The sequence below is a fragment of the Podarcis pityusensis genome (assembly GCF_964106645.2).
Source record: "Podarcis pityusensis genome assembly, chromosome: 12".
Classification (NCBI taxonomy): Eukaryota; Metazoa; Chordata; class Lepidosauria; order Squamata; family Lacertidae; genus Podarcis; species Podarcis pityusensis.
This window is the reverse complement of record NC_138037.1, coordinates 812,367-837,890: the sequence shown is the minus strand read 5'-3', so window position 1 is coordinate 837,890 and position 25,524 is coordinate 812,367. Positions and strand designations below refer to the sequence as shown.

General features: G+C 56.6%; 3 protein-coding genes and 1 long non-coding RNA gene across 14 annotated transcripts in view; 3 read left to right on the top strand and 1 right to left on the bottom strand.

The window, feature by feature from the left end:
• The first annotated feature begins 1,493 nt into the window (after positions 1-1,493).
• Positions 1,494-5,626, top strand: TMUB1 (transmembrane and ubiquitin like domain containing 1). Its single transcript, XM_080975234.1, has 3 exons — positions 1,494-1,632; positions 3,455-3,925; positions 5,029-5,626. The coding sequence occupies exons 2-3, from the start codon at positions 3,492-3,494 to the stop codon at positions 5,384-5,386; spliced, it is 792 nt and encodes a 263-aa protein (XP_080831360.1). The 5' UTR covers positions 1,494-1,632; positions 3,455-3,491; the 3' UTR covers positions 5,387-5,626.
• A 1,930-nt stretch (positions 5,627-7,556) lies between these two features.
• FASTK (Fas activated serine/threonine kinase) lies at positions 7,557-18,722 on the top strand. Of its 4 annotated transcripts, none has more exons than XM_080975470.1 (10): positions 7,557-7,669; positions 8,963-9,469; positions 10,448-10,909; positions 13,444-13,592; positions 15,064-15,248; positions 15,446-15,605; positions 15,896-15,987; positions 16,988-17,387; positions 18,092-18,206; positions 18,430-18,722. In XM_080975470.1, the coding sequence occupies exons 2-10, from the start codon at positions 9,001-9,003 to the stop codon at positions 18,666-18,668; spliced, it is 2,271 nt and encodes a 756-aa protein (XP_080831596.1). In that variant the 5' UTR covers positions 7,557-7,669; positions 8,963-9,000; the 3' UTR covers positions 18,669-18,722. The 4 variants fall into 4 exon arrangements, with proteins under 4 accessions (XP_080831596.1, XP_080831597.1, XP_080831598.1 ...); XM_080975471.1 differs by having other exon boundaries at positions 15,035-15,248; XM_080975472.1 differs by lacking the exon at positions 15,446-15,605.
• Positions 18,723-18,725: 3 nt separating this feature from the next.
• The window catches only part of SLC4A2 (solute carrier family 4 member 2), a 58,269-nt gene continuing 51,470 nt past the window's right edge, over positions 18,726-25,524 (bottom strand). For all 8 annotated transcript variants that reach the window (XM_080975388.1, XM_080975387.1, XM_080975390.1 and 5 more), the window contains 7 exons: positions 25,074-25,304; positions 24,406-24,495; positions 23,790-23,956; positions 22,275-22,528; positions 20,640-20,809; positions 19,559-19,732; positions 18,726-19,386 (listed from right to left, as the gene is read on the bottom strand). In XM_080975388.1, coding sequence (XP_080831514.1) covers positions 19,306-19,386; positions 19,559-19,732; positions 20,640-20,809; positions 22,275-22,528; positions 23,790-23,956; positions 24,406-24,495; positions 25,074-25,304 — 1,167 coding nt within the window. In that variant the 3' untranslated portion in view covers positions 18,726-19,305. The remainder of the gene's footprint in view (positions 19,387-19,558; positions 19,733-20,639; positions 20,810-22,274; positions 22,529-23,789; positions 23,957-24,405; positions 24,496-25,073; positions 25,305-25,524) is intronic.
• LOC308459860 lies at positions 19,739-20,444 on the top strand. Its single transcript, XR_013978347.1, has 2 exons — positions 19,739-19,930; positions 19,963-20,444. It is a non-coding gene; the product is annotated as an uncharacterized lncRNA (long non-coding RNA).

Sequence of the window (25,524 nt, the reverse complement as noted above, 5' to 3'; positions counted from 1 at the left end):
TGGGGAAAGGATTGCGCCCTGTGGGCCTCCACATACCAAGGTGTGGCGCGGCGACAACTCCCTCCCTTCCAACAGCTTGACTTTGCCCTCAAAGGTGCATTTTCCCAATGTCTCCCTAGCCAGACGGATGCCATTCAAGCAGACCATGCTGCTTGAGACCATCTAGCTGTATATTGTCTACACTGACTGGCAGCTGCGGCTCTCCAGGGTTTCAAGGAGGAGTCTTTGCCAGCCCTACCTGGAGGTGCTGCTGGGAACTGAACCCGGGACCTTCTGCCTGTCGCTGAGCTACAACCCTAATAATGCACAGAATCACAGAGGGACCATGAGGGTCACCTGGCAGAGGATGTAGGCTCCGGCGCTGCCCTGCCTGGTCCTGCCGTTGGCGCCATTTGGCTGGCTCTTGGGGTTGGGGGGCAGACGGGGAGGCATTTTACTCCTGCGCGAAGCCATCCCTCGAGGCATTAAATTCATCCTCTGATGGGGGGCACACATTGAAGCCGAATGCTGGAAGATTCGGGGCAGATCAAAGAAGGTCCTTCACACAGCACAGAGTTAACCTGTGGAACTCTCTGCCTCAGGACTGCTAGATGGCTTTAAAAGAGGAGGAGAGGGCTTTGGAAGGCCAGTGGCCTGATCCTTCTCTTCTTGTGGATCTGTGGACATCAGGGCTGAGAGGAGAAGAACTGAGGGTCGCTTCCCCCCAGTCCCTCTTGCAGCTGCCTGTGGACTGAAGTGACATTGGCTACTGCCCCCTTCTGGCTGTCCCTGGCCTTGCATGTGGCTATCAGGGAGAGTTGGCGTCACCCTCGGGATTCGGAGGGGCCTTTCTGCCCGGGAGTCTCCCTCTTTCCCTCTTTAATCCTCACAACAAGCCTGTGCGGTAGTCAGGCTGAGAAGCATGGCCTCTTGTGGCAGTGAGTTCCACTGTTGAACTCTGTGCTTCAGAGGAGGACTTCCTTTTGCCTCAACCTTCCGCCTTCCACTTCGTTGGATGCTGCCCATGAAGGAGGAAGGATTCGGCGCAGAAGCCATTTGAGAGCCTGCTGAATCAGGCCAATGCGCCTCTAGTCCAGCATCTTGTTCTCGCAGAGGCCAGCCAGAGGCCCCCATGGGAAAACCTCAAGCAGGACTCGAACACAGAGCCGCTCTCCCCTCCTGCGTTTTCCAGCAACTGGTCTTGGGAAACATTTCTGCCTCCGATTGCGGAGCCAGAGGACAGCCTTTCCTGTCCTCTTCCTCCTCCCTCAATTTGCTGGAGCCTCTTTTGAAGACATCCAGTTGGCGGCCTCCTGTGGCAGGCAGTTCCGCAGTTCAACCCCGCGCCGCAGGAAGCAGCCTTCCCTTTCTCCCTCCCCATCCCCGCCCGGGAAGGGAAAACTACAGCGCCCACAATCCCCTGCGGCGAAGAGGACCCACAAGGCACCGCGAGCCCCAGCTACGGCCCCCGGCGTGCCTTGCGCGGCTCTCTCTGCGCCGGCGCGGTCGCTCCCGCCCCGGAAGTGGGGCAGGCGGGGACTACGAGGCCCACAATGCCGCGCGCGGGCGGCCGGAAGGGAGGGCGGGAGCGCCTGAGTGGCAGCCGGAGGAGGATGGAGGAGGAAGCGGCGGCGGCGGCTGGCGGGGTCGCGGGTGAGTCGGGGTGGGTCGCGGGGGGGGGCGGTTGCTAGGAGACGCCTCCGCCAGGGGGGCGGGGGCCGAGTCCGGGGGGGGGCGCCCCTCCCTCCCTCCTCCCTCCTCCCCGGCGCCCACCTGGCAGGGCTGTTGTGAAGGCGGCGCCTGCGCGGGAAGGGGCGCCCCGAGCGGAGCCCCAGGAGAGCAGCTGGATGGGGGCCTCTCAGCCTGGAGCCCCGAAGGGGGGGAGGGGCTCCCAGGCACCTTGGTTCTTCTTCTTCTTCTTCTTGCTATTGCTCTATTTGCCCCCCCCCCCCGCCACCCTGGATATAAAAACACAACCGAGCATGAACCCCTGCCCAGACTTCCCTCTCCGGGGCCGCCTTCCCATGTCTCCGAAAGGCGACCCTGTTCCTTCTTTCCATGCTCGGTCCTGCACACGGAAACTCCGCCATACAATCTCATTGCCAAATGGCACGTCAGACCTGGGGCGCAGTTGCCACAATGGAACGTAGGTCTCGGTTTCGAGGTTTTGTTGTTGTTGCTGGTTCTACAGTGGTACCTCAAGTTACAGACGCTTCAGGTTACAGACTCCGCTAACCCAGAAATAGTACCTCGGATTAAGAATTTTGCTTCAGGATGAGAACAGAAATCGTGTTCCAGCGGCGCGGCAGCAGCAGGAGGCCCCATTAGCTAAAGTGGTGTTTCAGGTTAAGAACACTTTCAGGTTAAGAACGGACCTCCGGAATGAATTAAGTACCGTATTTTTCGCCCCATAGGGCGCACTGGCCCATAGGGCACACCTAGTTTTTTTGGGGGGGAAGAAAGAAAAAAAATTATTTCCCCCCCAGGCACAGGGCTCAGCACCCCCCCCCCGGCTTCTGGGTGCAGGCAGCTCTCCCACGGCTTGCGGAGAGCTTCCTGAAGCCTGGAGAGCGAGAGGGGTCAGTGGGCACCGACCCCCCTCGCTCTCCAGGCTTCAGCGAAAGCCTGTAATCGCCGCACACACATTTCCCCTTCATTTTTGGAGGGGGAAAAGTGCGTCCTATAGGGCAAAAAATACGGTACTTAACCCGAGGTACCACTGTATACAGCTTTATCTTTTAAAGAAGAAATCTCAAAAGCGGCACATTGAAATACCAACTCAAAACAACCCAGAGCAAAACAAAGTCAAGCTTCCAGGAGAATATTTCAGCTCCTTCTTGAAGGGGCCTTTGGCTTCCCCCAGTCGCCAGCCTGGCACCCAGAAATCTCCACTTGGACATGCGCCAGTCGCAAAACACACCTGGCTAATTTCTAATGCTGCCTGCCCAGCAAATGCCCTCCAGAACCAGATGCTGAAAACTGCAAGAGGAGACATTATGGCCAGATCCTGCTTGTGGGCATCTGGTTGGCTCCTGGGGGTGTTGGTGGGGGTGGCAAGGACACTTAGCTTCCCATGAGCTGCCAGGCTGATTCAGGGTGATACACCCCCACCCTCCCAACACCCTTGGAAGCAGCAGCAACCGTGTCGTCTGCTTCCTCCGCTGGAGGTTTCCAGCAGCCCCATAGAGTTAGGGGCTGGGGGTTGGCTCCAGATCTGCGACGTCATTGTTTTAATTTTATCCATTTCCTAAAACCTAACCAGACTGTAAAACAAACCCCAATTGCCTCCAAGCTTTCTACAAAAAGAGAGAGAGAAACCAAGGAAAAATTGCAACAGCAGTTTAAAACACAAAAGGTTTAAAGAGCAGAACGGGTTGAGAATCTGCTTTCTAAGCCTTGTGATTCTGGGGGGTGGGGAGTGTCCCTGCTGCTTCTCTTGTTCTCACTGCCCTCCTCTTTCCCTTCCGCCCCCCAGGTGTGTGAGGTGTGCCTCCCCCCTGTCGCCGTCAGCCATGGCTCTGATTGAGGGCGTGGGGGACGAAGTGACGGTCCTTTTTGGGGTGCTGCTGGTGCTGCTGGTGCTGGCCCTCGCCTGGTTCTCCACGCACACGGTGGAGCGAGGGGACCCCCTCTTTGCCGCCTCCCCCCCTCTGGCCGCAGGGGGGCAGCCGCGGGAAGGAGGCCTCCTGGTGGAAGACAGGCCTGGGGCGCAGGTCTCGGGGGTCCGGCAGGTCAAGGACGAAGGGGCGTCATCTTCAGCTGCTGCCTCGGACGCCGCGGGGCTCAGGCATCGGACGGCCCCCAGCCCTGCCCAGGGACCCCGGCTGGCCCCTGGCGCAGAAGCCCCCCCAGCAGACAACACCATCGTCCTGCGGCTGAAGTTCCTGAATGACACAGAGCGCCTGGCTCGGGTCCACCCTGACGACACTGTCGGCACCTTGAAGAGGTGAGGGGCTTCCTGTGGGGTTTTGAGGGGCTGCCCCAGCACTGCTGATAGCTCCCTGTTCAGTGAGTTCCCAGCCCCACTGAAAGGAGCTTCACCACCCACCCTTTGGGGGGCTGCAATGGCGTCAGAATGCAAATACGCAGCCAGCCCCCCTTCTCTGTTAACCAGGGATGGATTTGAGTGATGGGATGCGTATCTGTGTCACTTTCCATTCAGACAAATCCCAAAGCGGCTCAGAAACATTAATAGGACATCACAAGTACGGCATAAAACACTGTTATTATTATTATTATTTATTTAATTCTTGTTTAGCCCTTCGTCTGCAGATCTCAGACAGTTCACAACATCAAGTGTACAATTTTTAAAAATCAACATTTATGGTCTAGAAAGCACGATTAGCAACCCAGCAACTGAGAAATAAGCTCAATGTCGCCGTTGTAGTGTAAGTCTTATGATAGGCTTAACAAACCAATAGGGCATTTGTAATCTGTGAAACAATATTGACAAAATAGCAACTGAAAAATGAGCTGAACGCTTCTGAGTTCACACACACACACACACACACACTCCCAACCACAACTATTCAGTTCATTTAAATGCAGTGCATTAAAAGGACCCTGAATTAGCAGAAATACCTACAGCAGATCCAGAGTTCCACTTATCAGGGGACCATCTCCCTTTGGAGTCAGCCAAAAACTTCAAACCCAGGGCAGGGGTTAAGCCGCTGTCACTTATTAGTGGTGTTTGTAGACGGCCCTCCAGATGTATCACAAACTGAGCAGTGTTGGCAGCTTCCTTGTACTGAGCCTGACCCGTTACTTCCACTCACTTAGTTGCCTACACTGGCTGGCAGCAGTGGCCCTCTGGGATTTCCGGGAAGGTTTCCTCCAGCCCTGCCTGGAGATGCTGTCGGTGGGAGGGAAGCCGGGACCTTCTGCTTGCGAGGCAGACGCTCTGCTGGTTGAGCTGTGCCCTTTGGCATTGCTGGGGGTGTGTGTGTCAAGGGCATTTGGGGCTCCCTTCCAGCCCTCCCATGCTAGGATCCCCTTGTTCACCCGGGCCAAGGGACATGAGCCTCTCTCCTTCTCTTTCCGCCCCGCCAGGACCCACTTCCCGGGCCAGGAGCAACTGGTGCGCCTCATCTACCAGGGCCAGCTCCTCCGGGACGACTCTCAGACGCTCTCTGCCCTGCACCTCGCCCACAACAGCGTGGTGCACTGCCACATCTCGCAGAACCGGCCGTCGCCTGCGCCCGCCCACGGCAACGGTGCCCAGGCGGACGCCGCCCAGGCGGCCCTCAACGTGGGCAGCCTGATGGTGCCTCTCTTTGTGCTGATGCTGGGCGCCCTCTGGTACTTCCAGCTCCAGTACCGCCACGTCTTCACGGCCACGGCCACCACCTGCCTGGCGGGCCTCACCCTCGTCTTCAGCTTCGTGGCCTTCGCCGTCTACCGCAGATAGCGCCCGGACGAGGCCCGGACTCTGCGCGCCAGCCTGCCGGACAGAGACCTCGCAGGCTCCCCGACTGCCTCCTCGGAGCTGCCTGGAAGTGTCTTCCCTGCCTTTCGTCTTTGCGCCTCCCCCCAGGGGGAGGCACCCTCCCAGGATGCCACACGCAGCAGCGGGTGCCTTGCATGTACCTCCAAGCGGGACTGGACTGGAGGGGGCTGGGGAGGGGGGCAGGAGCCGCCTGTGGTGCCTAAGTGGGGCAGGGGCCCTGGGGGAGGGGCTGGTGGGGGTGGGGCCTTGTGTGCCTGGGCTGAGAGCAGTGGGCGGGTAGGGGCGTGTTTTAAAATTAAAACTGTGAAGGATGGGAAGTGGTCTCCCTCGTGGTGTGTGGCTGCGGGGGGGGGGCTAGAAACTCAGATGCATAAGCTCATCACCAAAGGCCACCTGAGAACTAGGTCATGGTTGCCACAACAGACTATCTAGGCACCAATCCCCCCCCCAATGAAAATCAATTATAATTATATAATATATAATTATATTTTAAAGAGAAAATCTCCAAGCTGTTTACAACACATTGGAACATCAAATAAAGCAATCCGGAATGAAACGAATGCACGCTTCAAGGAGAATATTTCAGTGACATTTTGCTTTTCCCATATTTATTTACCAACTTCATTTATAGAGCTGCCCCACAGCAGGAGGACTCCAGGAAGGCAGTGTGGGGCGGTGGTGAGTGTCGGTCGAGGACCTGGGAGATCAGGGTTCGAATCCCCACTCCGTCCCAAGTCTAGCCAGGTGACCTTGGAGTCAGTTGCAGCCCCTTGGCCTACCGCACAGGGTCGTTGTAGGGATTAGCTGAGGAGGGTGAACCGTGGACTCCTTGGGGAAAATGGTGGGGCACAAGCGCAGTGAAGAAGCTCTTCTGCTGACCTGCTTCAGGAAGCTGGAGGGAGCAGCCAGGTGGAGATGCCTGGTGCCCAGAGGTCTCCATGTGGTCGCAACTGGACCCGTGCCAGTAGCCAAATGCGTCTGGTGCCAGTCGCATCTCTCACTGCGGGTCCTGGCCCAGCAGCTACGGCCGTGGGGGTCCTGTCAGAGGCAGGACACAGAAGGGCTCTGAGGGTGGGGGGCAGGCAGCCTGGAGAAGAAGAGTTTGGATTTGATATCCCGCTTTATCGCTACCCGAAGGAGTCTCAAAGCGGCTCACATTCTCCTTTCCCTTCCTCCCCCACCACAAACACTCTGTGCGGTGAGTGAGGCTGAGAGACTTCCGAGAAGTGTGACTGGCCCAAGGTCACCCAGCAGCTGCATGTGGAGGAGAGGAGACGCGAACCCGGTTCCCCAGATTACCAGTCTACCACTCTCAACCACTAGACCACACTGGCTCTCAGGAGACCTTGTTCCAAGCTTTGTTCGCTGTGGGTGGAAATGCTTGTCCCTTGGGGAAGAGAGCTGAGCGGAGCCTCCCTGGCCAGGGGCAGACCCTGACTCCTTCCCGCCCCGTCTGCTTGTTGTCTTCCCGGACAGCCACCTCCTGGCTGCTGCTGCCACTGCGGAGAGCGTCCGAGGTGGCCTGAGGTTCCTCCCCAGAGCCAGCTGCCTCCTCAGCCCCGGAAATGCCCCTGGCCAGCCCGTCAGGGGATGTGGGCATCTCCCCCTCCCCACCCTGGTGGGGGGCAGATGCAATGATGATAACGGGAAACATAATGGACCCTCAGTTCTTAGCTGGAAGGTTTCTCAGCAGAGGCTGTGAGAGCTGCAACTCTTGCATTGCAGGGGGCTGGACCAGATGACCCCTGGGGGACCCTTCCGACTCTGATTCTCTGCTTCTCTGTGGTGGAGTTGGAAGGGACCCCAGGGGTCATCTAGTCCAGCCCCCTGCAGTGCAGACATCTTTTGCCCCCCGTGGCGCTTGAACCCACGGCCCCGAGGTCAGGCGTCTCTTGCGGGACCGACGGCGCTCCTCTTCCCCCGCCTGGCGCCCGGGGGCGCCTCTCTCTCTCTCTCTCTCTCTCTCTGCGCTTCCCGCTTGTCGGGGGTTGAGCTGGATGGCCTCTGGGTGCCCCTTCGCCCTCGGATTCCGCCCGGCGCGAAGGCGGAGCAGCGCTCTCCCAGGCTCCGCCCAATCGCAGCCCGGCGAATAACCGGAAGCTCCCTCCTCCTCCTGCCGCGCGCTCCCCAGCGGAAGAGGCGGCGCGGCGCCGGGCGCATGCAAATGAGGGGGCGTGGCCTGGAGGTCGCGGGGGGCGCGCAGGCCGGCATCGCACCGGGGCAGCTCCGGGGCCGGGAAGCGAGGTGAGGAAGGGGAGGGAGGAGGAGGCGGAGAGCCCCGGGGCCCGGAAGGCGGCCTGGCCCCCCCAAAAGTGAAGGGGGAAAAACCCGGATGTGCATTTCCAAAATATAAGATAAAAAACCACATCAAATAAACCCTGCAGACAAGAACAGTGCCTGGCGTTGTGTCTGGGCCTATGAGGTCAGGGGTCAGCAAACTTTCTCAGCCGGGGGCCGGTCCGCTCTCCCTCAGACCTTGCGGGGGGCCGGACTATATTTTGGGGGGGGGGGGAATAACTGAATTCCTTTGCCCCACAAATCACCCAGAGATGCATTTTCAATAAGAGGCCACATTCTACTCATGTGCAAACACGCTGATGCCTGGACTGTCCGTGGGCCGGATTGAGAAGGCGATTGGGCAAGATCCAGCCCCCATGTTTTAGGTCCATAAATTACCACACAGTCATACCTCGGGTTACAGATGCTTCAGGTTGCGTTTCTTTCGGGTTGCGGACCACTGAAATCCGGACGTTCCGGAACAGGTTACTTCCAGGTTTGGGCAGTCGTGCATGCACAGAAGACGCTAAATTGCGCTTTGCATGTGCAGAAGTGCTGGATCGCAACCCGCACATGCGCAGACGCACCACTGCAGGTTGCGGCCGCTGCGGGTTGGAAACGTGCATCCCGCACGGATCACGTTCGCAACCCGAGTGTCCACTGTATAGCATATATATTCAACACAAAAAACCAGTGACCATTTGTTGTGGGCAAAGGACAGGTGGACATAGAAAGGGCCCCATTCCCTTCCGGAGCTGAGGGCCACATCAGACCTCCATCTGGCCCTGGCTGGAGGGATCTTGGCCTGGAGAAAGGCAGACACTCTCACCCCAAGGGGCGGATGAAGATTGCTTTGGGTTCCTGGAATGGACTCAGGGTGGGGGTTCCAACAGAAGCTGGGGGGGGGGGGCCTTCTCTGCCGCCATCTGGATCAGTTGCCCCCATCGCTCTGGACCCAACTGGACACCTTCCTGACCCAGGCCAAAAGTCTCAAACGTCAAGGCAAAGTCCGACCATAATTTGCTTCCTGGACATGTGACAGGCGGCTGTTCCACAGGGCGGGTGCCCCCACCCAGAAGGCCCTCTCCTCTTTTAACGCCTCCCAGGTGGGTGGCCCCCCTGCCTCCTGTGGCAGGGAGTTCCACAGGTTAACAACAACCCCCTTGCCTACAGGCACAGTGCTGCAACGTGGCTCCTGCCTGGGTGGGCTGGGCTGGGGGTGCTGGATCCGTACCTAACCACCTCCCTTCTCTCCCGCAGGTCTAGGGCTGCCGCTGCCCCCCACTTTGCCGCCTGCCATGCTGCCGCTCCTCCGGGCCCTGAGAAGGGGGGGCACCGGCCCCTCGGCCCCCTGGGCTGATCCAGGCGGGGCTGGCCTGCTCCCGACTTGCAGCTTCTGCCTGGGGAGGGCCAAGCCCCCTGCCTCGCCACCGAAACCCGGCCCCCCGCATCCCGCTGCGGCCCCCGAGGAGTCGCCGGAGAGGCGGAGCAGCTTTGTGGCCCTGAAGCGTCTGCTGGAGCGATCGCGCAGCGTCCCCGAGCTCCTGCGCTGGCTGTGGCAGAACCCGGGCCGGGTGTCGGGTGCGCATTATGCCCTGGCCCTCGGCCAACTGGGCCGCCTGCTCCCCCCGGGCAAGGGGGGTCCCCGCCTGGAGCCTCTCCTGCGCCAGCCCGACTTCCAGCACCTCAGCCGGGCCGTCGCCAGGCGCTGCGTCCACTTTGACGACGCCACCCTCGTCCGCTGCCTCCAGGCCTCGGCTGCGCTGGGTGAGACCCGGGAATGGGGGGGCGGACCTGGGAATGGTCGAGCAGGAAGGGAACCCCAAAGGTCCTCTAGTCCAACCCCTGGGTTCTCAATGCTCGCCCGGGTCCCCATGCCAGGGCCAGCCGAGCAGCTCAGAGCCTCTCTGCTGAGGCTGATTTATTTATCCCACAAACTTACTTATCCCACAGCTTGATTGGGAAAAGACCTCAAGGCGGTTTAGGAGAAAGGACAAAGCAGTGAAATTGCCGCCGGGAAGAAGGGAAAATAATTTGAAAAGTTAAAATAACAGCTTAGCCCTCAGCAAAGTGAAGCTCCATTGGTAGAGCCAGAGACTCTGAATCTCAGGGCTGTGGGTTTGAGCTCCACACTGGGCAAAAGATTCCTGCAGGGTGGGGTTGGACTAGATGACCATGGGGTCCCTTCCATGATTGAAAACAGATTAAGACTTGCACCGGGGCAGGATCTATCTGATTATGTTTTTAGCAGGTACCCAAAAAAAGAGCACAGTGAAGGCTCCTGCCTATCAGTAGTTCCAAACTGTATTATTATTATTATTATTATTATTATTATTGATTAACTTTATGTATCGCCTTTAATCCAAAGCTTACATGGCGGTTTATAATACAAAAACAGAAAAATACAGATCACAGTAACAAACAAAAACAATACACTCCCATTTTGAAAGACCGTAGATAGTTTAAACAGCTTTAGTCCTGGTTCCTAAAGACACGTAATGAGGGCACCAGCTGAGCCTCTTGTTGGGGGGATTGCACAAATGGGGAGCCACTGCAGATAAGGCCCTGTTCTCATGCTGCCACCATGTGGGGCACTGCTGGGTCCTTGGGGGCCGGGGGGTGGGCAGGAGGGGCCGAAGGCAGTCCTTGGCGTTGACCAGGCCTTTCTCTTCTGGCTTCCCAAGGGCCGCCCCGCAGGGTCGGGCAGCGGTGGGACGGCCTCCCCCTAACCCTTCTCTGCCCCAGGCCTGCCGGGAGACGGCCGCCTGGTCCTGGTGCTGCAGGATGAGGCCCAGAGGCGGCTGGAGCGCCTTCGCCAGAGGAACGTCTCGACGGTCAGCGGCAACAACGTTCGCCTCCGCCCACTGAGCCATGCTGCCGCTACCACCACCCCTCCGGCGGAGTCCTGCCAGGGCAGCCCAGAGGAACAGCGCTGCCTGCAGACCCTCTTCTTGCTCCTCTCCTACTACTGCCTGCGGGCCCAGAAGCAGCAGGAAGAAGCCCCACCGGTGCAGCGCGAGTTCCTGCGCCTGGTGCATCTCTCGCTGCGCCAGCTGCAGGTTGCGCAGGAACAGGAGCTGGCGCTGCTGGAGGAGATGCTCTGTCTCTGTGCCCGCGAGGCCACTGGCAGCGACACCCTGGGCGCCATCTTCGGATCCCGGCTCTTCTTCCAGAACCGCCGGGAGAACTTCATCCGCAGCATGGCAGGTGGGTCCCGGGGGGGGGGGCGTGCGGGGAAGCGGGAGGCGGTGCCCCAGGGAGGTCAGCTGTGGGTGCAAACATTTATTTTCCCTTTCTAAACCCGTGTAGAAAAACCCCAAAGTGGATAATTTACAAGGTTGTTCTTGTACTTCACCAGATCCTAACCTATTACAGTATTTGTAATAATAGGTTCCAAAGATCACTGAATTTGTCCATAGCAAGTCTGCAATTAATATGCAAGTTGTTCATATGTTGTGAGTTTGTACAAGTCTTCGATCCAATCATAGAAGGGAGCTGCATTTTTATTTTTCCAATTCATCAATATCATTTTGCCACGGTCAGGGCACGGAGAGTCCACTCACATTGTCCTTTTGCAAGCTTCCATGTGCTGGGTATATAATTCAAGAGGATATTTTGCTCTGTACAGTGGTACCTCGGGTTAAGTATTTAATTCGCTCTGGAGGTCCGTTCTTAACCTGAAATTGTTCTTAATCTGAAGCACCACTTTAGCTAATGGGGTCTCCCACTGTCGCCGCCGTGCAATTTCTGTTCTCATCCTGAAGCAAAGTTCTTAACCCAAGGTAATATTTCTGGGTTAGCGGAGTCTGTAATCTGAAGCATCTGTAACCCGAGGTACCACTGTAAATGTAAAATTGCTCCGTACAGTTCTGTTGATGGTTTCGGTTACCTTCTGCCAAAAATATTTCAATACAAGACAATGAAGAAACTTATGTTTTAAAGAAGCATTGTCCCTGTTGCATCTCCAACAGTTAAATACCTTAGATAGCCTTTTTTAAAACAAATGCAATGGGGTCCAATATACTGTAAATATTATTTTTTGTTGTACGAGCCTCAATTTAAGATCCAGAGACGCCTTCGTTATAGCAGTTAAAACAATTTCCCACCATGTGGTTGAAACTGAGATCTGTAGCTGTGGGTGCAAACATGTGGGCGTGTTTGGGGTGGCTCTTGGGCACAGAGGGGGCTGTGAGCATCTCGGTGCCCCCCCATGGACTGCTGCTGCGCAAAGTACTGCCCTCACCCTTCATCCCAGGATTTGCAGTTACGATACGATATGATAGGATATCTTTATTGTCATTGTCCCATACAGAACAATGAAATTGAAATGTCTACGTAAGACATTCAAAAACCCCTAAAGACTCTGAAACCCCATTTTAAAATACAATATACTCCTATAGAGACTCTTTATACTGCGTTTGAAACCAGAATTGCATTTGGGTAGAAACTGTTTCTCAGGCGGCTAGTCCTGGTCTTTATAACCCTGGGCCTCCTTCCAGAAGGCAGCAGAGGGCGCACCAGAGCCTTTTATTGAACCACTTCATATAATCCCATAATGGTACAGCTGGGAGGGACCCGAGGGTCATCCAGTCCAACCCCCTGCAATGCAGGAATCTTTTGTCCAACGTGGGGCTTGAACCCACAACCCTGAGATCAAACGTCTTATGCTGCACCCACTGAAGTATCCCTGTGGGCGGCAGAAGGGGTTTTTCCTATGGGGCTGGTGGGGCAGAGCCCCAGTGCCCCCCAGGGGAGTAGAAGCACATCGATTGGAGTGAGGGAACAGAGGGTAGGCCAAGGGCAGAGAAGGGCTCTGAGGAAACCAGCGGGAGAGGCAGTATTGCATAGGGGTTAGAGTCATGGGATACCAGGGATCGAATCCTGCCTCTCAGTCATGAAGCTCATGGGGTGTGATCAGTCAGCAGAGCCTGAGACTCTTAATCTCAGGGTCGTGGGTTCGAACCCCACTCCAGGCAACCGATTCCTGCATGTCTGGGGGTTGGACTAGATGACCCTGTGGTCCCTTCCAGCTCTACATTTTCATGATTTCCCCAGCCTCACCTCCCTCACAGGGCTGTTGTGGGGGTTGACTGAGGGTGGGGAGAGCCTGTTGGGATACTGCCAGGGAGACGGGGGCATCAGGCAGGCCCCCAGCTGGCTCCAGCCACCGGCCAGCAGCCGGCGATCACCGGTCTCCCTTGGAACAGCATCAAACAGCGACACGAGCCTCAGATACGTTGAGAGACCCGTGCATAAATCTTCACACAGCAGAAGTGGCGGACAGAGAAATGTGTAAGCATATTTACAGCATTTATTCAGCATAGTTCAGGTACGAAGGAAAAAACATGTCTGCTTCCCTTCGTCTCCAGCAAAACAGCTAAAAGCAAAAGCAATATACAAATGGAAGTTCCCAGCAAGTGCTGGAAGTAAACAGGCATGTGACACACAACAGTCGTGCCTGTTCCTTTTAAGGTGGAACGGAACTATATCCTAACAGAGCCCCGTACGCCTCCTTGAGCTCCTTGTAGGAGCTTGTAGGTGGGCTTCTCAATGCCAGCAAGCGAGGGGGGGCTTCTGGGGTCTCCTTGCAGCTCAGCCCCATGGAAGATGGACACCCACCCTCTGCTTACACCCTTCCTGCCACGGAGAGCCCACCGCCTTCCGAGGAAGCCTGTCCCACCGCCTTCAGGGGGCACGCTGTTTATTTGGGGGGCCTGCTGAGCTGCTCTTTCCCTCCGCAGACTGGTTCCCTGCCAAGGTGGGGGGCTTGACCCCCCCCACCATGGCCCTGGTTGCCAAATACTTGGCCCGCCACCGCCTGAGAGAGCCTCGCCTGCTGGATGCCATCGCCACCTTCCTGCTGGAGAGGGCACAGCAGCTGGACAGCAAGGTGAGCTTGGGGGGGGGAGCCTTCCTATTTGGGGTGCCCCTACCCAGAGGTCAAGGAGGACGGACAGACCCCCGGGCGCCCCCTGCCCCGTTTCTTCCAGGGAGGGCACCAAGAGAGAGGGAGCAGCCTGGCACCCCCCACTCGCCCAGCCTACCAGCTTAGCTTCCTTGCTGCTGTGGGATTTTTTTTGGGGGGGGGGCTAAGGACCTGGGAATCACCATAGTACAGGATGAGGCCCATGGCCCACTCAGTATCCTCTTTGCTCAGTGGCCAACCAGGGACCCAAAGGGAAACCCCTGAGCAGGATTCGAACGCAGGAGCCGCTCTGGGGTTTGCAGCAGCTGGGATTCAGAAGCATCCCAACAGAGGCGAGAGAGAGCTCTGCAAGTATAGGGCGGTATACAAATTAAGTTAATAATAATAACCATAATAAGTCATTGCTCGCCGTCTCCTCCTCCTCCACAAATCTGCCCGTTTCTCTTCTGAAGCTGCTCAAGATGCTTCCCATCCCTGCCTTCTGTGCGTCGATTGGATTTAGATACGGAGGAGAGGATGTTAAGTGATTATCCTTCCTCTTTTCCGGTGTGTCAGAGGGCAGATACCTGCTTCACTGGAGAAAATCCTTCTGTGCGCAGCTCATCGCTGGAAGCTTTTAGGACCAGGTTGCATAAATTTTAGAACCATTAGGATGCTGTAGGCAGACTTGGATTATCTTCTCACTTTTTATCTTAACAAAAAAATCACTCTCTGGCTCTTGGGTAAACAAGGAAAACATAAGTTTTACTCACATCAAAAGTCCTGCCAGGGTTCAGTAGATACAGGGATGAAAATTTTGCAGGCAGTAAACCCCTAACCGTTATGAAAGTCCATGGCCCAGTTCAATTTTTGTGTTCCCTGGAGGAGAGCAAAGAAATGTCCCCCCCATTGCAGGCTGAAAGAAGTGGAGATTAGGTTTTTCTTATTCCCTTTCCCTCCACACAGGATTAGACGATATTATTATTATTATTATTATTATTATTATTATTATTATTATTATTATTTTATATATGCTGCTCTTCATCCAAAGATCTCAGGGTGGCTCGTTTGTGATCTCGGCTGCTCATCCTGTGGCAGGGAGTTCCACAGTTTAGCTGCTGGGGTTTTCCCTGATCCCTGGAGCAGCCCACCTCTCTGAGGCTGCCCTGGTCTGAGGCTCTTGGGGGTCTGGAAGCCCCACCAGCGCAGGTCCCCTCCCAGCGTGATCTGCTGAACACATTGGGACCCGCTCCCTGGCAAGGGCCCCGTGCGGGGTTGGCCTAGATGACCCTCGGGTCCCTTCCAAGCGGACGGTTCTGCAAAGCGTGCTTCGGAGTCCAGCCTCCCTGGGGCTTTGGGGAGGGGCAGGACGCGATGTTGGGGGGGCAGGGCAGAGAGGCTGACCCCCCAGGCCTCTCCTCCTGCAGATGATCCAGAAGCTGGTCTTCCCCTTCAGCCGGTTGAACTTCCGCCCGTCCAACCACGCCGCCCTCTTCCCCCGCCTGGAGGCGGCTCTGCAGAAGCCGGGCGTCTCCCCGCTGGCCGCCCTCAACGTCCTCATGTCCTTGGTGCAACTTGGCCACTGCCCTCCTGGCCTCCTGCGCCAAGTCTTCTCTCCCGCCTTCCTGGCCAACGTCACCAGTAGGTTCCTGCCTGGCGGGGGGTTGGGATGGATGACCCCCGGGGTCCCTCCGCTCCCATGCTGCCGTTCTGCCATTCCGTGGGCCTCGGGAGGCCGGGAGGTCCGGCGTTTTTTTTGGGGGGGGGGTGCTGTTCTTCGGGGCCTCCCGCCTTGAGCAGCAGATGAGGGGCAGCTCCCCTTCTCTCCCCCCCCCCAGGCAGCCCCTGCGGGCAGATTGTGCTGCGCTACCTCTCCCTCTTGGACGCGGCTGTGGCGCTAGAGGTCCCCGAGTACCGCGGCCCCCGCCTGCCCCCCAAGTACCACGTGCGCATGTTCGAAAGGGCGCTCACCGCAGACAAGGCCAACCGCAAGTACAGGTCAGAGCCTGGGGGGGGCGCCTGGGAGGGGGTTGCGCTTTAGGGCTGGGTTTGCCAGGGGTTGGGATGGATGACCCTCTGGGGTCCCACTCATCTCTCCTAGGAAACGCCCATGGACTTGGTGTGAATGACTCAATCCTTTTTTGGAGAGGGGAATATTTAACCTCGGGGTGGGTGCAATAATTGGGGGAGAAAGACCCCCCCCGGCTAGGAGGGGAAGAGGCGCTGAGCTGCCATGTGTCTTTTGGGGGACACCCTTTGCCGCACTGACCCCCCTCTTTGCTCCTCAGCTACAAAGGCCTGGTGGGAGAGGCTCTCTGCCAGCTGGTGGGCAGGGGGTGCTTCCGGCAGGACGAGGTGGTGCCCCCGGGATATTGCCTAGGTGAGTGGGGGGGGGCCTGTCCTTTGGGGCCTGTGGGGTGGGGTAGGGCCCCCCAGGCGAAGAAGGGGGCTCGGCTTCGGCCCCCAGGTCCCTGGCTTCCTTTGCTGTATCAGAGCTGAGGTTCACCTTCCGCCAGGGATGCTCTTTTGGTCGATTCCTGCCTGGCCGGGGGTTGGACTAGATGACTCAGGGGGTCCCTTCCAAGGCTCTGATCCTTCGATTCTCGGAAAGGTGCCCTGTGTGTGTGTTGGGCAGGGGAGCTGGAAGCTCTCGGATGAGGCGTGCAAATGTCTCCCTCCAACTCTCCTGGCATTTAAGGGGCAGAGGCGGGTGAACAATTTTCCACTTTAAAAACTGGTCGTAAAAGATCACCAACGGATCCGGTCTCAGTTCTGGGGTCATATTGAATTTTCCAGGCCGAAGTCTGTCTGTTTGACAGCCTCTTTGCTTCTTCCCACTTTAGGTATAAATTGATGGATCCCATTAGGTTGCCTCATCTTTTAAATATTTGCAAATATTTCAACAGAAACTAATTGCTGCTCTAAACGCTTGGAGTGCCTTTAAGGGACGTTTTATAGCATCCTTGGACTCGGGGGCTGGATTGGATGACCCCCAGGGTCCCTTCCAACTCTGCAATCCTGAGATTCTATGAATCTTTCCTCCCACCCCAGTGAAACGCTCCAGTTCAGCTGCTTTGGGCTGTTGGGGATAAAAGCAGCTTTGGGGATTTTTCCTTTCTTAATAATTTGGGGAAAATTGCTTTCATCTCCCGCTCACCTCCAAGACTTTCCAAACTCCGATCAGTTGGACCTTCTTGGTCCTTTGACATGTCACATGAAGTGGATCATGCCCTCCATCCCCCCCCCCGCCTGTAACTGCAGGCTCCCTGGGGGAAAGAGCGCTCCTGAGCCTGTGCAAAGTGTTTTTAGCCACCCAGCAACCTCACTTCTCCCTTTGTCTTGAACCCCCAGCCGATCCCTCTTTCTCTCTTTCTCCACAGACTTTCTGCTCTGGGTCACCCCTTCCGGCACCGTCCTTCCCCTGGGGGCCCCCCGCAGCTCTCCCAAGGGTGCTGCCCCCACCCTTGCCTCTGGAATCCAGAACGCGGCGTCTTTGGAGTCGCCGGCAGGGTCTCTGCTGCCCCCGGACAGCTTCTGTGGCCCCAGCTGGGAGCCCTCGCCAGGGACCCCCTCCCTGAGCAGCCCCACGCGGACGGACCCCTCCCCGGCGGGCCCCCCCTGCAGCAGCAACGGGACCCACTTCTTCTTCCCCGCCTGGGGGGGGCCAGAGACTGGGCAGGGGCTCCGCCTCCCCCCAACGGACGAAGGGGGGCCCTTCTCCCCCCAGGGACCCAGCACCAAAGGCGCAGCGCAGGGTTGTCCACAGGAGAAGGTCCACAGGTACCTGCAGCACGAATGGAGGGGAGGCACCTCTGACCTGGGGTCACAGTCTTAAGGGGGGGGGGGGGGCTGGTGCTTTTTCCATCGCTTGGCCACTGAAAGGAGCCAAGTGCTTTCCTCTCTCAGCCCATCCTGCTGCGGTTCCGGCATTGCAGCGGGTTGGACTAGATGACCGCTGGGGGTCCCTCTTCAGCTCTGTGCTTCTTTCCTTCCTGGCCCAGCGAGGGCCCAGAGCCGGCTCAGTTTGCAGGCTGCCTGCCCTTGCCTAGCCTCTTCTGCCGGCAGCAGCCTGCCTCTTCTGTCGGTGGCTCACAGCCTGTGCTCAGAACATGTCTGGGCTCGGCTGTGCCAGGGATGCCAAGCCTGGGGGGGCTGAGTTATGGGGAGGGAGGGGGTTGGAGCCTGTTTGCGGAAGGGGCAGCTGTTTTGAGGGCGCAGAGGAGCCAAGCCCGACCCCCCGAACCCCTGGCTGCCTCTGGAGCTGGCTATGCCAGGGCGCCCTCTAGTGCCAAGGGGGGGCTCTCCCCCATCTTCTTGCGTCTGGGGAGGGGGCCTGGCCCCCGTTTCTGACCAGGGGAGGCGGCCACATCCTCCAGAACTTGCAGAGTGTTTTTTTCTGGGGCTCTAACTGGGGGGACCTTGAGTGACGGGGGGGCACATGCTCCCTTTGATGCCAGCCCCCCATTTCCTCCCTCCCCCACCAGGGTGGTACTGTCTGTCAACGACCAATGGCACTACTGCCACGGCTCCTCGGTCCTGGTGGGCTCTCGGGCCATGCGCAGCCGCCATCTCCGCCTGTTGGGCTACCGCCTGGTGCAGGTAAGCAGGACTCTCCCTCCCCACACTTCCGGGTGGGCTGGGCCGCTCCCTGGCAGCGTTTCCCGGCTGGGCTGCCCGGAGGGGTCCCCTTGGCCCGGATCCTGCAGCCAGGCTCTTGGGACGCCTGCACGGAGCCTCCGGGAGCAGGAGCAGTCTACCTGGACGCCCAGGGTCCCGGGGTCTTTTGGCCGGCAGGCTCTTCCTGTGCTCTTCCGCTCTGCAGCTGCCCTACCAGGAGCTGGAGAAAATGAGGGGCGTGGAGGAGACCAAGCTCTACCTGAGACGGAAGCTGGAGGAGCTGCAGTTCTGAAGCAGACACCGAGGTGTGGGTCTGTGTGGGTCACCGGACAGCAGGCACGTTTGGGGATGGTGTGGGTCTTTTCTTGCAGAGCACACATTCCCCCAGTGCACCCCCGGGAGGGATTTGTCAGAGGTACAAGAGAGGGTTTTTCTTTGCAATAATAAATTAAAATAAATTAAAAGAATAATAATAATAATAAAGAGGCGAAAAGTCCAGACCGGCTTCCTTCTCTTGCTTTATTTGCCTCCGTCGTTCAGCAAGGAATGGGGCAGAGGGCTCCCTTCCGCCGCCCCCCAGCCTCCCCACAACGCATCGTCCTGCCTCCAGCGCGGCCCTATGGACCTGCCCCACTCACTTCCTCCCGGGGGGGGGGGGGCGATGCCCAGCCCCACTTTCCTGGGGGCACCTCTTCCTTGGCCTTCGGCTGGGCATGGTTGGGGAGGCAGTGCCCCCCAGCTGAAGGCAGAGCCCCTGCCCCACTGCCCTTGCCGGACGCCCCGCCCTAAGAAAGCCGCGTTGAGACTGGATGGGGCTGGAGGGTGATTGTCTTTGGGGGCGAGGGTGGGACACGCCCCCCGCCCCCTCTAAGGCTGGCGCAAGGAAGCAAAGGGGTGGGGGGTGTCTTGGGGGTGTGAGTGTGCTGAGCGCCCCCAGAGGCGGCTGGGGGATGTGGGGCGACCCCTCTGCTCCGGGGCAAGAAGGCACTGGGGTTGGGGGTGGCTGGTCAAGGCACTGGGGTGCCATCTCCAGGGCCCTTTCCGGCCGCTGCCCTGCGGGTCTCCGTCCATGCTGCCCGCCTCACACGGGCATGGGCATCTCGTTGTACTCGTCCACCCCTTCCCTCTCGTCCAGGATGGGCTCGGCCTCGGCTGCGTCCAGCTGTGGGGCAGAATAAAGGGGGGCTCAGGGGCAGCGAGAGGAGGAGGAAGGGGCGGCCTCTGCTCCCCCGCCACCCCCGTCCCCGGGAGTGGAGGCGCCAGCGCAGCCCGCTTCCCCCCTGCCTTGTGAGGGCTCTGCGCCCGGCGGGGCCTCCTCTGCGTTGGCCACTTACACACTTCATCTCCCTCTCGGTGAAGATGCGGCTGAGCAGGCACATGCGCAGGGGGACCGTCAGGATGAGGATGAAGGGGAAGGCCAGCGAGGCCACCGTGGACATGACGGCCCACAGCACCGCCAGGCAGGCCAGCTGCAGCAGCGTGAAGAGGTGCATCCGCAGCGTCCGCACCTGCAGGGCCACAAGCGCAGCGTCGGAAAGGGGACCCTGGGAGGTCATCCAGCCCAACCCCTGGTTACAGCTCCAGGATCCCTGGCAGGCGGCCGTCCAAGGAAGACCCACAAGCCAGGGCAGAATCCCCCTCCGCCTTCCCATCCAACTGGTCCCAGGAGAAGGGGGGCCAGACCTACGCCTTTTGAGGCTCAGACTGTGATGGGGGTCCCATCGCAACCAGCAACGAGGTCCGGATCACCCCATTCCCTATCCAATGGGGTTTTTCCATGACAGAGCCGGACATTAAAAAATTAAAAATTAACTGCTACATCAGATTTTGATGAAAATAGCTGTCCTGCATTAGCTCACCTGTCAAAGTCACTGGGCTGAATAAAAATGCCCCGTGCCATACAGTTTTCCGGGCCCCGCCTTGGGCAAAAGATCCCTGCCTTGCAAGGGGTTGGACTGGATGACCCTTGGGGTTCCCTTCCTACAATCCTGTGATTCTTTTCTGAGCCACACATGCGCTTCCCGAGAGCTTCCTGGCTGTCACACTTCCTGGAGACAATGCTGGGACAATCTGAGCACTCTTCAGCAGAACGGCCAACTTACCGCCTTTACATCTGTGCCGCTGAGTCTCAAACTTTGGGATTGTTGAAACAGATGCCGCCAGAAATTAATCTGTTTCAGTCATTCAGCTCAAACTGGGTCTACTGGACCCATTTTTTTTTTTAGAAAAAGCAATGTGGCCTGAAGTCGCTTCTGGGCCCCTCCTGTGGAGCCAGGGGCAGAAAGACCCTCTGGACCCTGGGGAAATGGGGCTCCATGGGGTGCAAAGAGCCTCTCCTGGGCCTCTCCCCTCACCCCCCATGGGAGACCCACCTGCCCCCACCCCAAATCCCAGGCCAGGGCCCTCCCCTCTGACCTTCTTGACGTAGGTGACGTCCGGGTGGTGCTTGGGTGGCATAAGCAGCAGGTGGAGTCGCTCGTAGAACTGGATCCCGTTCAGAGAGGTGACGCCCATGTAGAGGAAGATCCCAAAGAGGACGGCCAGGGGGATCTTGCGCAGAAGGTCGCCAATCACGATGGACAGGCCTGGAGAGGGAGGGGGGAACAGGGCGGTTCAGCCGGAGTCCTGCCAGACCCCAACATCCCCCCCCCAGGAGTGGGTCTGCCTCCCCCAATGCCCCCACTTTGGGGCATCTCCATCAAGCAAAGTGCCAAGATGGAGAATGCATGGAGACGTACGATGACGCGTTTATACAAAATATAGTCATTCAAAAATGAACACAGACGTATTTGGATAATGAAACCAATACCTAGACAGGTACTGGTATATGGAATTGTAAGGGTTAACTCTTAGGACTCAGTGAACTGGCCATTTGATTACACTATAAAAATGAATCACCAGATGGCCCAAGAGAGCAGGACATTTTAAAACTTTTCCATAGAGATTTTCCCCTTTCATTATTCTGACTTATTTATAGCGTTTTTCCCCTGTGTCTAGATCAGTGGTTCCCAATTAGCTCATTACTGAGGACTCCCTATTTTTCAAAAGCCAAGCCACGGAACCCCTACTTTTGAAAATTTAGATAACTCTACGGGAGTTACCTCCACAAAGCAATTTTCGGAACAAAATGTGGGGTGGCCCCTAATATGCAAAGGATTTTAGGTATACTAAGAAACAGACTCAGACTGAGCGATATCTGGTTTTCAGCCTAGTGACGTATCAGAAGCTAAACATTGTGATATTCCAATATATGTCTGAAATTGGAGCTCAGGCGTGGGGCTGAGGGAGGGAGCAATCCTAGAGATTAGGCGGGTGGGGGGCACACAGATCTGGCATGGGGCTGAGGGCTGGGCGATGTCAGGTTTCCAACATTGTGGTATATCACCAGCTGAACATCGCCGTTTGGTGAGATGCAGCAATGTTGAAATGAGCTGCATTGGCTGCAGTCAGGGGCCAATGCAGCTGCCTAATTCTGCCCCCCTGCTCAGCTGCAATGCAGGAGTTTTTATTATTATTATTATTATTATTATTATTATTATTATTAATGCCCCGTCCATCTAGCTGGGTTTCCCCAGCCACTCTGGGCAGCTCCCAACCGAATATTAAAAACACAATACAGCATCAAACATTAAAAACTTCCCTAAAAAGGGCTGCCTTCAAATGTCTTCTAAAAGTCAGATAGTTGTTTATTTCTTTGACATCTGACGGGAGGGAGCCACCACCTAGAAGGCCCTCTGCCTGGTTCCCTGTAACCTCACTTCTCGCAGGGAGGGAACCGCCAGAAAGCCCTCGGAGCTGGACCTCAGAGTCAGGGCTGAATGATGGGGGTGGAGACTCTCCTTCAGGGTCCCCCTCAGGGTCCTCCATGCCACTTTGAGGAGGGGGGCACTCCTGGTCCCCCCCAAAAGCAAGGAAGTCTTCCTTATTATTGCATTTGCCTTTCTCTCCTGGTTCTTCTCTTCCTCATCCGCAACCACCCTGCCAGGCAGGCTCCCCTGAGCGGCCCCTGGTGTGTTTGTGGGGGGGGCCCTTCCCCGGCCGGCGACTCACCCACAAGCAGTGCCACCACCAGCCCGGTGACGCGCTGCTCCTTGACCTCCTGGATCTTGGGCTTGTCCCCGGGCGCCACGGCCTTGCTCATGACGGTGAGGGCGTTGGCGTGGGTGACGGAGCGCACGGTGGCGGCCGCCAGCCAGGGCAGCCCAAAGAGGGCGCAGAAGCCCCCCATGGCCACAATCAGAAGCAGGTCCAGGTGGAAGCCGGAGCCCTTCTGCAGCTTCCGCTCCTTCTTGCTGATGATCAGCCTGGGGGGCGAGGAGGAAGCGGGCAAGATGGTTAGGAGATGATATATAATGAATTGGAAAAACAGAAGTTTAGAATAACTCAAAGCCTTCCTTTGAGGAATTCTAGGAGCCAAAATCCCAAGGGAGCAGAAAATACTATTTATGTACGCAACCGCGGCTACGTGGATGTTACTGGCCCAGAGATGGAAAGAAGATAAAACAGAGAAGAATGGCAGATCAAGTGGATGGATCATGCCAAAATGAGGAAGATCAAAATTTTAATAACCTGATGAAGAGAGCACAGCAAAGGTTATATTTTCTGAGAATCCTCCGTAAAAATAATCTCTCAAAGGACCTGTTGATGGCATTTTACCATTGTACTCTTGAGAGTGTATTAACATGGTCTGTGCGTGTGGTTTGGGAGCTGAACGGCCAGGGAAAAAACAGTGCTGTCCAGGGTTGTAAAGACTGCGGAGAGAATAACTGGGTGCACTCTTCCCACCTTGGATCAATTCTACGCTTCCAGGTGCCGTAAGAAAGCTGCAGAGATAGCGCAGGATAGTGCGCACCCCGGAAATGATCTCTTTCAGCTTCTGGAAAAAGGTCCAGGGTTATAAAGACTAGGACTAGCTGCCTGAGAAACAGTTTCTATCCAAATGCGATTTTGGTTTTAAATGCAGTGTAAGGTAGTCTCTGTGGGAGTATACTGTATTTAATTATGGGGTATCAGAGTTTTTAGGGGCTGACCAGGCTGGGATAACTGGAATAGCAGGCTTGTTGGGTTTTGAATGTCTGATGTAGATTTTTTCAATTTCGTTGTTCTCTATGGGACAATGACAATAAAGATTATCATATCGTAAAAATAAGGAATGGGGGAAATTTATATTTTACCTTAAAAAGTATTGTAAACAGTTGAAATCGTTAGTAGGGTTGGGAGAACACTTGTAGTTTAATGATGGACTTTGGACATAATGGAGATGTGAAATATTTGGACTGTTATAAAAGATGCAGGAGGAAGTGATTAATAATAGGACCCGCAAAGGGGAGAAGTCCAGGAGATTCCTGGGAATATTGCTTTTATGTTGTATGTTGGTGTTTGTAAAATTTACAAGTGAAAACCAAATAAATAAGTTTATTAAATGAAATAAAAATAATATTAAGAAAGGAACCGGTGCCCCCTGAAGCCCCTTGGCCTGCCCTCCCCTCCCGGCTCCCAGAGAGGACCCCCCCCGGCCAAAGGGTCCCCCTTGGGACAGACCCGGGCGTCCTGGGCGTGACTCACGTGGTGATTTGCGTCTCCATGAAGATGAGGATGAAGACCAGGACGGCCGGCAGGGCACTGGCCACCATCATCCAGACGGGGAAGGCCTGGCTCTCGCCCAGGGGGTTGATCACCCAGCCCCGCTTCTGGGGGTCCGTGACCGAGAAGCCGTGGGGCACCGAGAGTTTCTGCGGGGGAGGAGGGGAGAAAGGAGGCGGGCAGCGGGTGAGCGAGAGGGAGAATCGTAGAAGGGGTTCCGGGGAGGGAAATGGCAGAGGGACCCCCAAAGGTCATCTAGTCCAACCCCCTGCGATGCAGGAATGTCCACCAAAGGAGCTAGCCAGGCACCCTCTCCTTGAAAACCTCCAAGGAAGGAGGTTGCTAAGATCCAGCAATCTAGGCTTCCATATGCCAACCCTACAATAATCCACTAGGATGTAATAATGCACAATAAAAGGACCTCTCAAGATACCAGCAAATAATTAAATTGTTGTTGTTGTTGTTGGTATCATTATTATTACTGGTATTGTTAACTGTTTCTGCCAAGTTCCAGTCCAGCACTGTAACCACTGCACAGCGCTGCCTGCCTCCTCCATTCCAGGATTCTTGGGGGCGCTGAGCCCACCTGCCTGCTCACCTGTGTGTAGGTGTCCCGAATGCTGTAGTCCACCAGCACCATGATGAGGATAGCGATGGGCACCCCGAAATCCCCAATCACACGCCGGACCTGCCCAGAGAGAAAGAGGGAGAGACTTGCTCAGCCCTGGCCTTCAAGAGCCGTTTCTGGTGAGCATGTGGCTCTAAGGCAAGGGGCCTCTGAGGGTGCACAGAGTGCCCCCGAGACCCTCCTGCCATCTGCCCAGGAGGCCTCTGCCCCCTCTCGCCACCCCTCCACGTCATTTTTAATTTGAATCCCATCTTTCCCTATTGCTGCACGCAAAGCAGTTGACAAGCTGAAGAAACCCCAAAACGTGCAGCGTAATAATACGATCCAACGCAAAAATATATGATCACAATTTTAAAAGGTTTTAATATAAACATATCATAGAATGGCAGAGTTGGGAGAGACCCCTGAGGGTCATCCATCTCACCCCCCTGCAATGCAAGAATCGGTGACAGGGGGCCATCCAATCGCTGCTTAAAAACCTCCAAGGAAGGAACTTTATAAAATAAAGCAACATTCGACAATCTACTGGGTGCATATTCCTGCAAATAAGGGAATCCTCTCTCTGGGCAATTGCGGCCGTTCTCTTGCTCCGGCCGCCCAATTCTTCCCTGACCCTCCCCCCCCCCCCGGCCACGCACCCGTCCCGGGAAGAAGCGGCTGTTCTTGAACTTGCGCAGGAAGAAGGCGATGAAGAAGGTGCCGGCCATGAGGACCAGCGAGAGGAGGGCCGTGTTGGGCTGGCCGGTCACTTTGGCCGCGGAGCGGACGGACGTCCCGTTGCCCAAGACCAGGGTGGTGTTGCCGTCCAGGCTGATGTCGCCGGTGCCGTTGGCCTTGGTGCAGCTGTTGAGCGGGTGCTCCTGGAAGATCTGCCCGGAGACAAAACCTTTCCCGTTTGTTTCTTGCAAGGAATCATTATCCTTCCTTGGTTGGTTTTTATATTGTTTCACAGAATGCTTTTAAACTGGTTTTCCACTGAGAGTGTATTTTGGCAGTGGCGGCATCTGTCTTATCTCGAGAGACAATGGAGTGTGCCCTCTGGGGATGAATTCAAACTGCTGCCAAAATGAACTCTCTGGGGCACAAGAT

Bases quoted from the DNA above. Each gene is read 5' to 3' on its own strand.
- TMUB1 (XM_080975234.1), top strand. From the start codon at position 3,492: ATGGCTCTGATTGAGGGCGTGGGGGACGAAGTGACGGTCCTTTTTGGG. The intron at 3,926-5,028 runs GTGAGGGGCTTC...CCGCCCCGCCAG, and splicing joins ACTGTCGGCACCTTGAAGAG to GACCCACTTCCCGGGCCAGG.
- FASTK (XM_080975470.1), top strand. From the start codon at position 9,001: ATGCTGCCGCTCCTCCGGGCCCTGAGAAGGGGGGGCACCGGCCCCTCG. The intron at 15,988-16,987 runs GTGAGTGGGGGG...CTTTCTCCACAG, and splicing joins GCCCCCGGGATATTGCCTAG to ACTTTCTGCTCTGGGTCACC. The intron at 18,207-18,429 runs GTAAGCAGGACT...TCCGCTCTGCAG, and splicing joins TGGGCTACCGCCTGGTGCAG to CTGCCCTACCAGGAGCTGGA.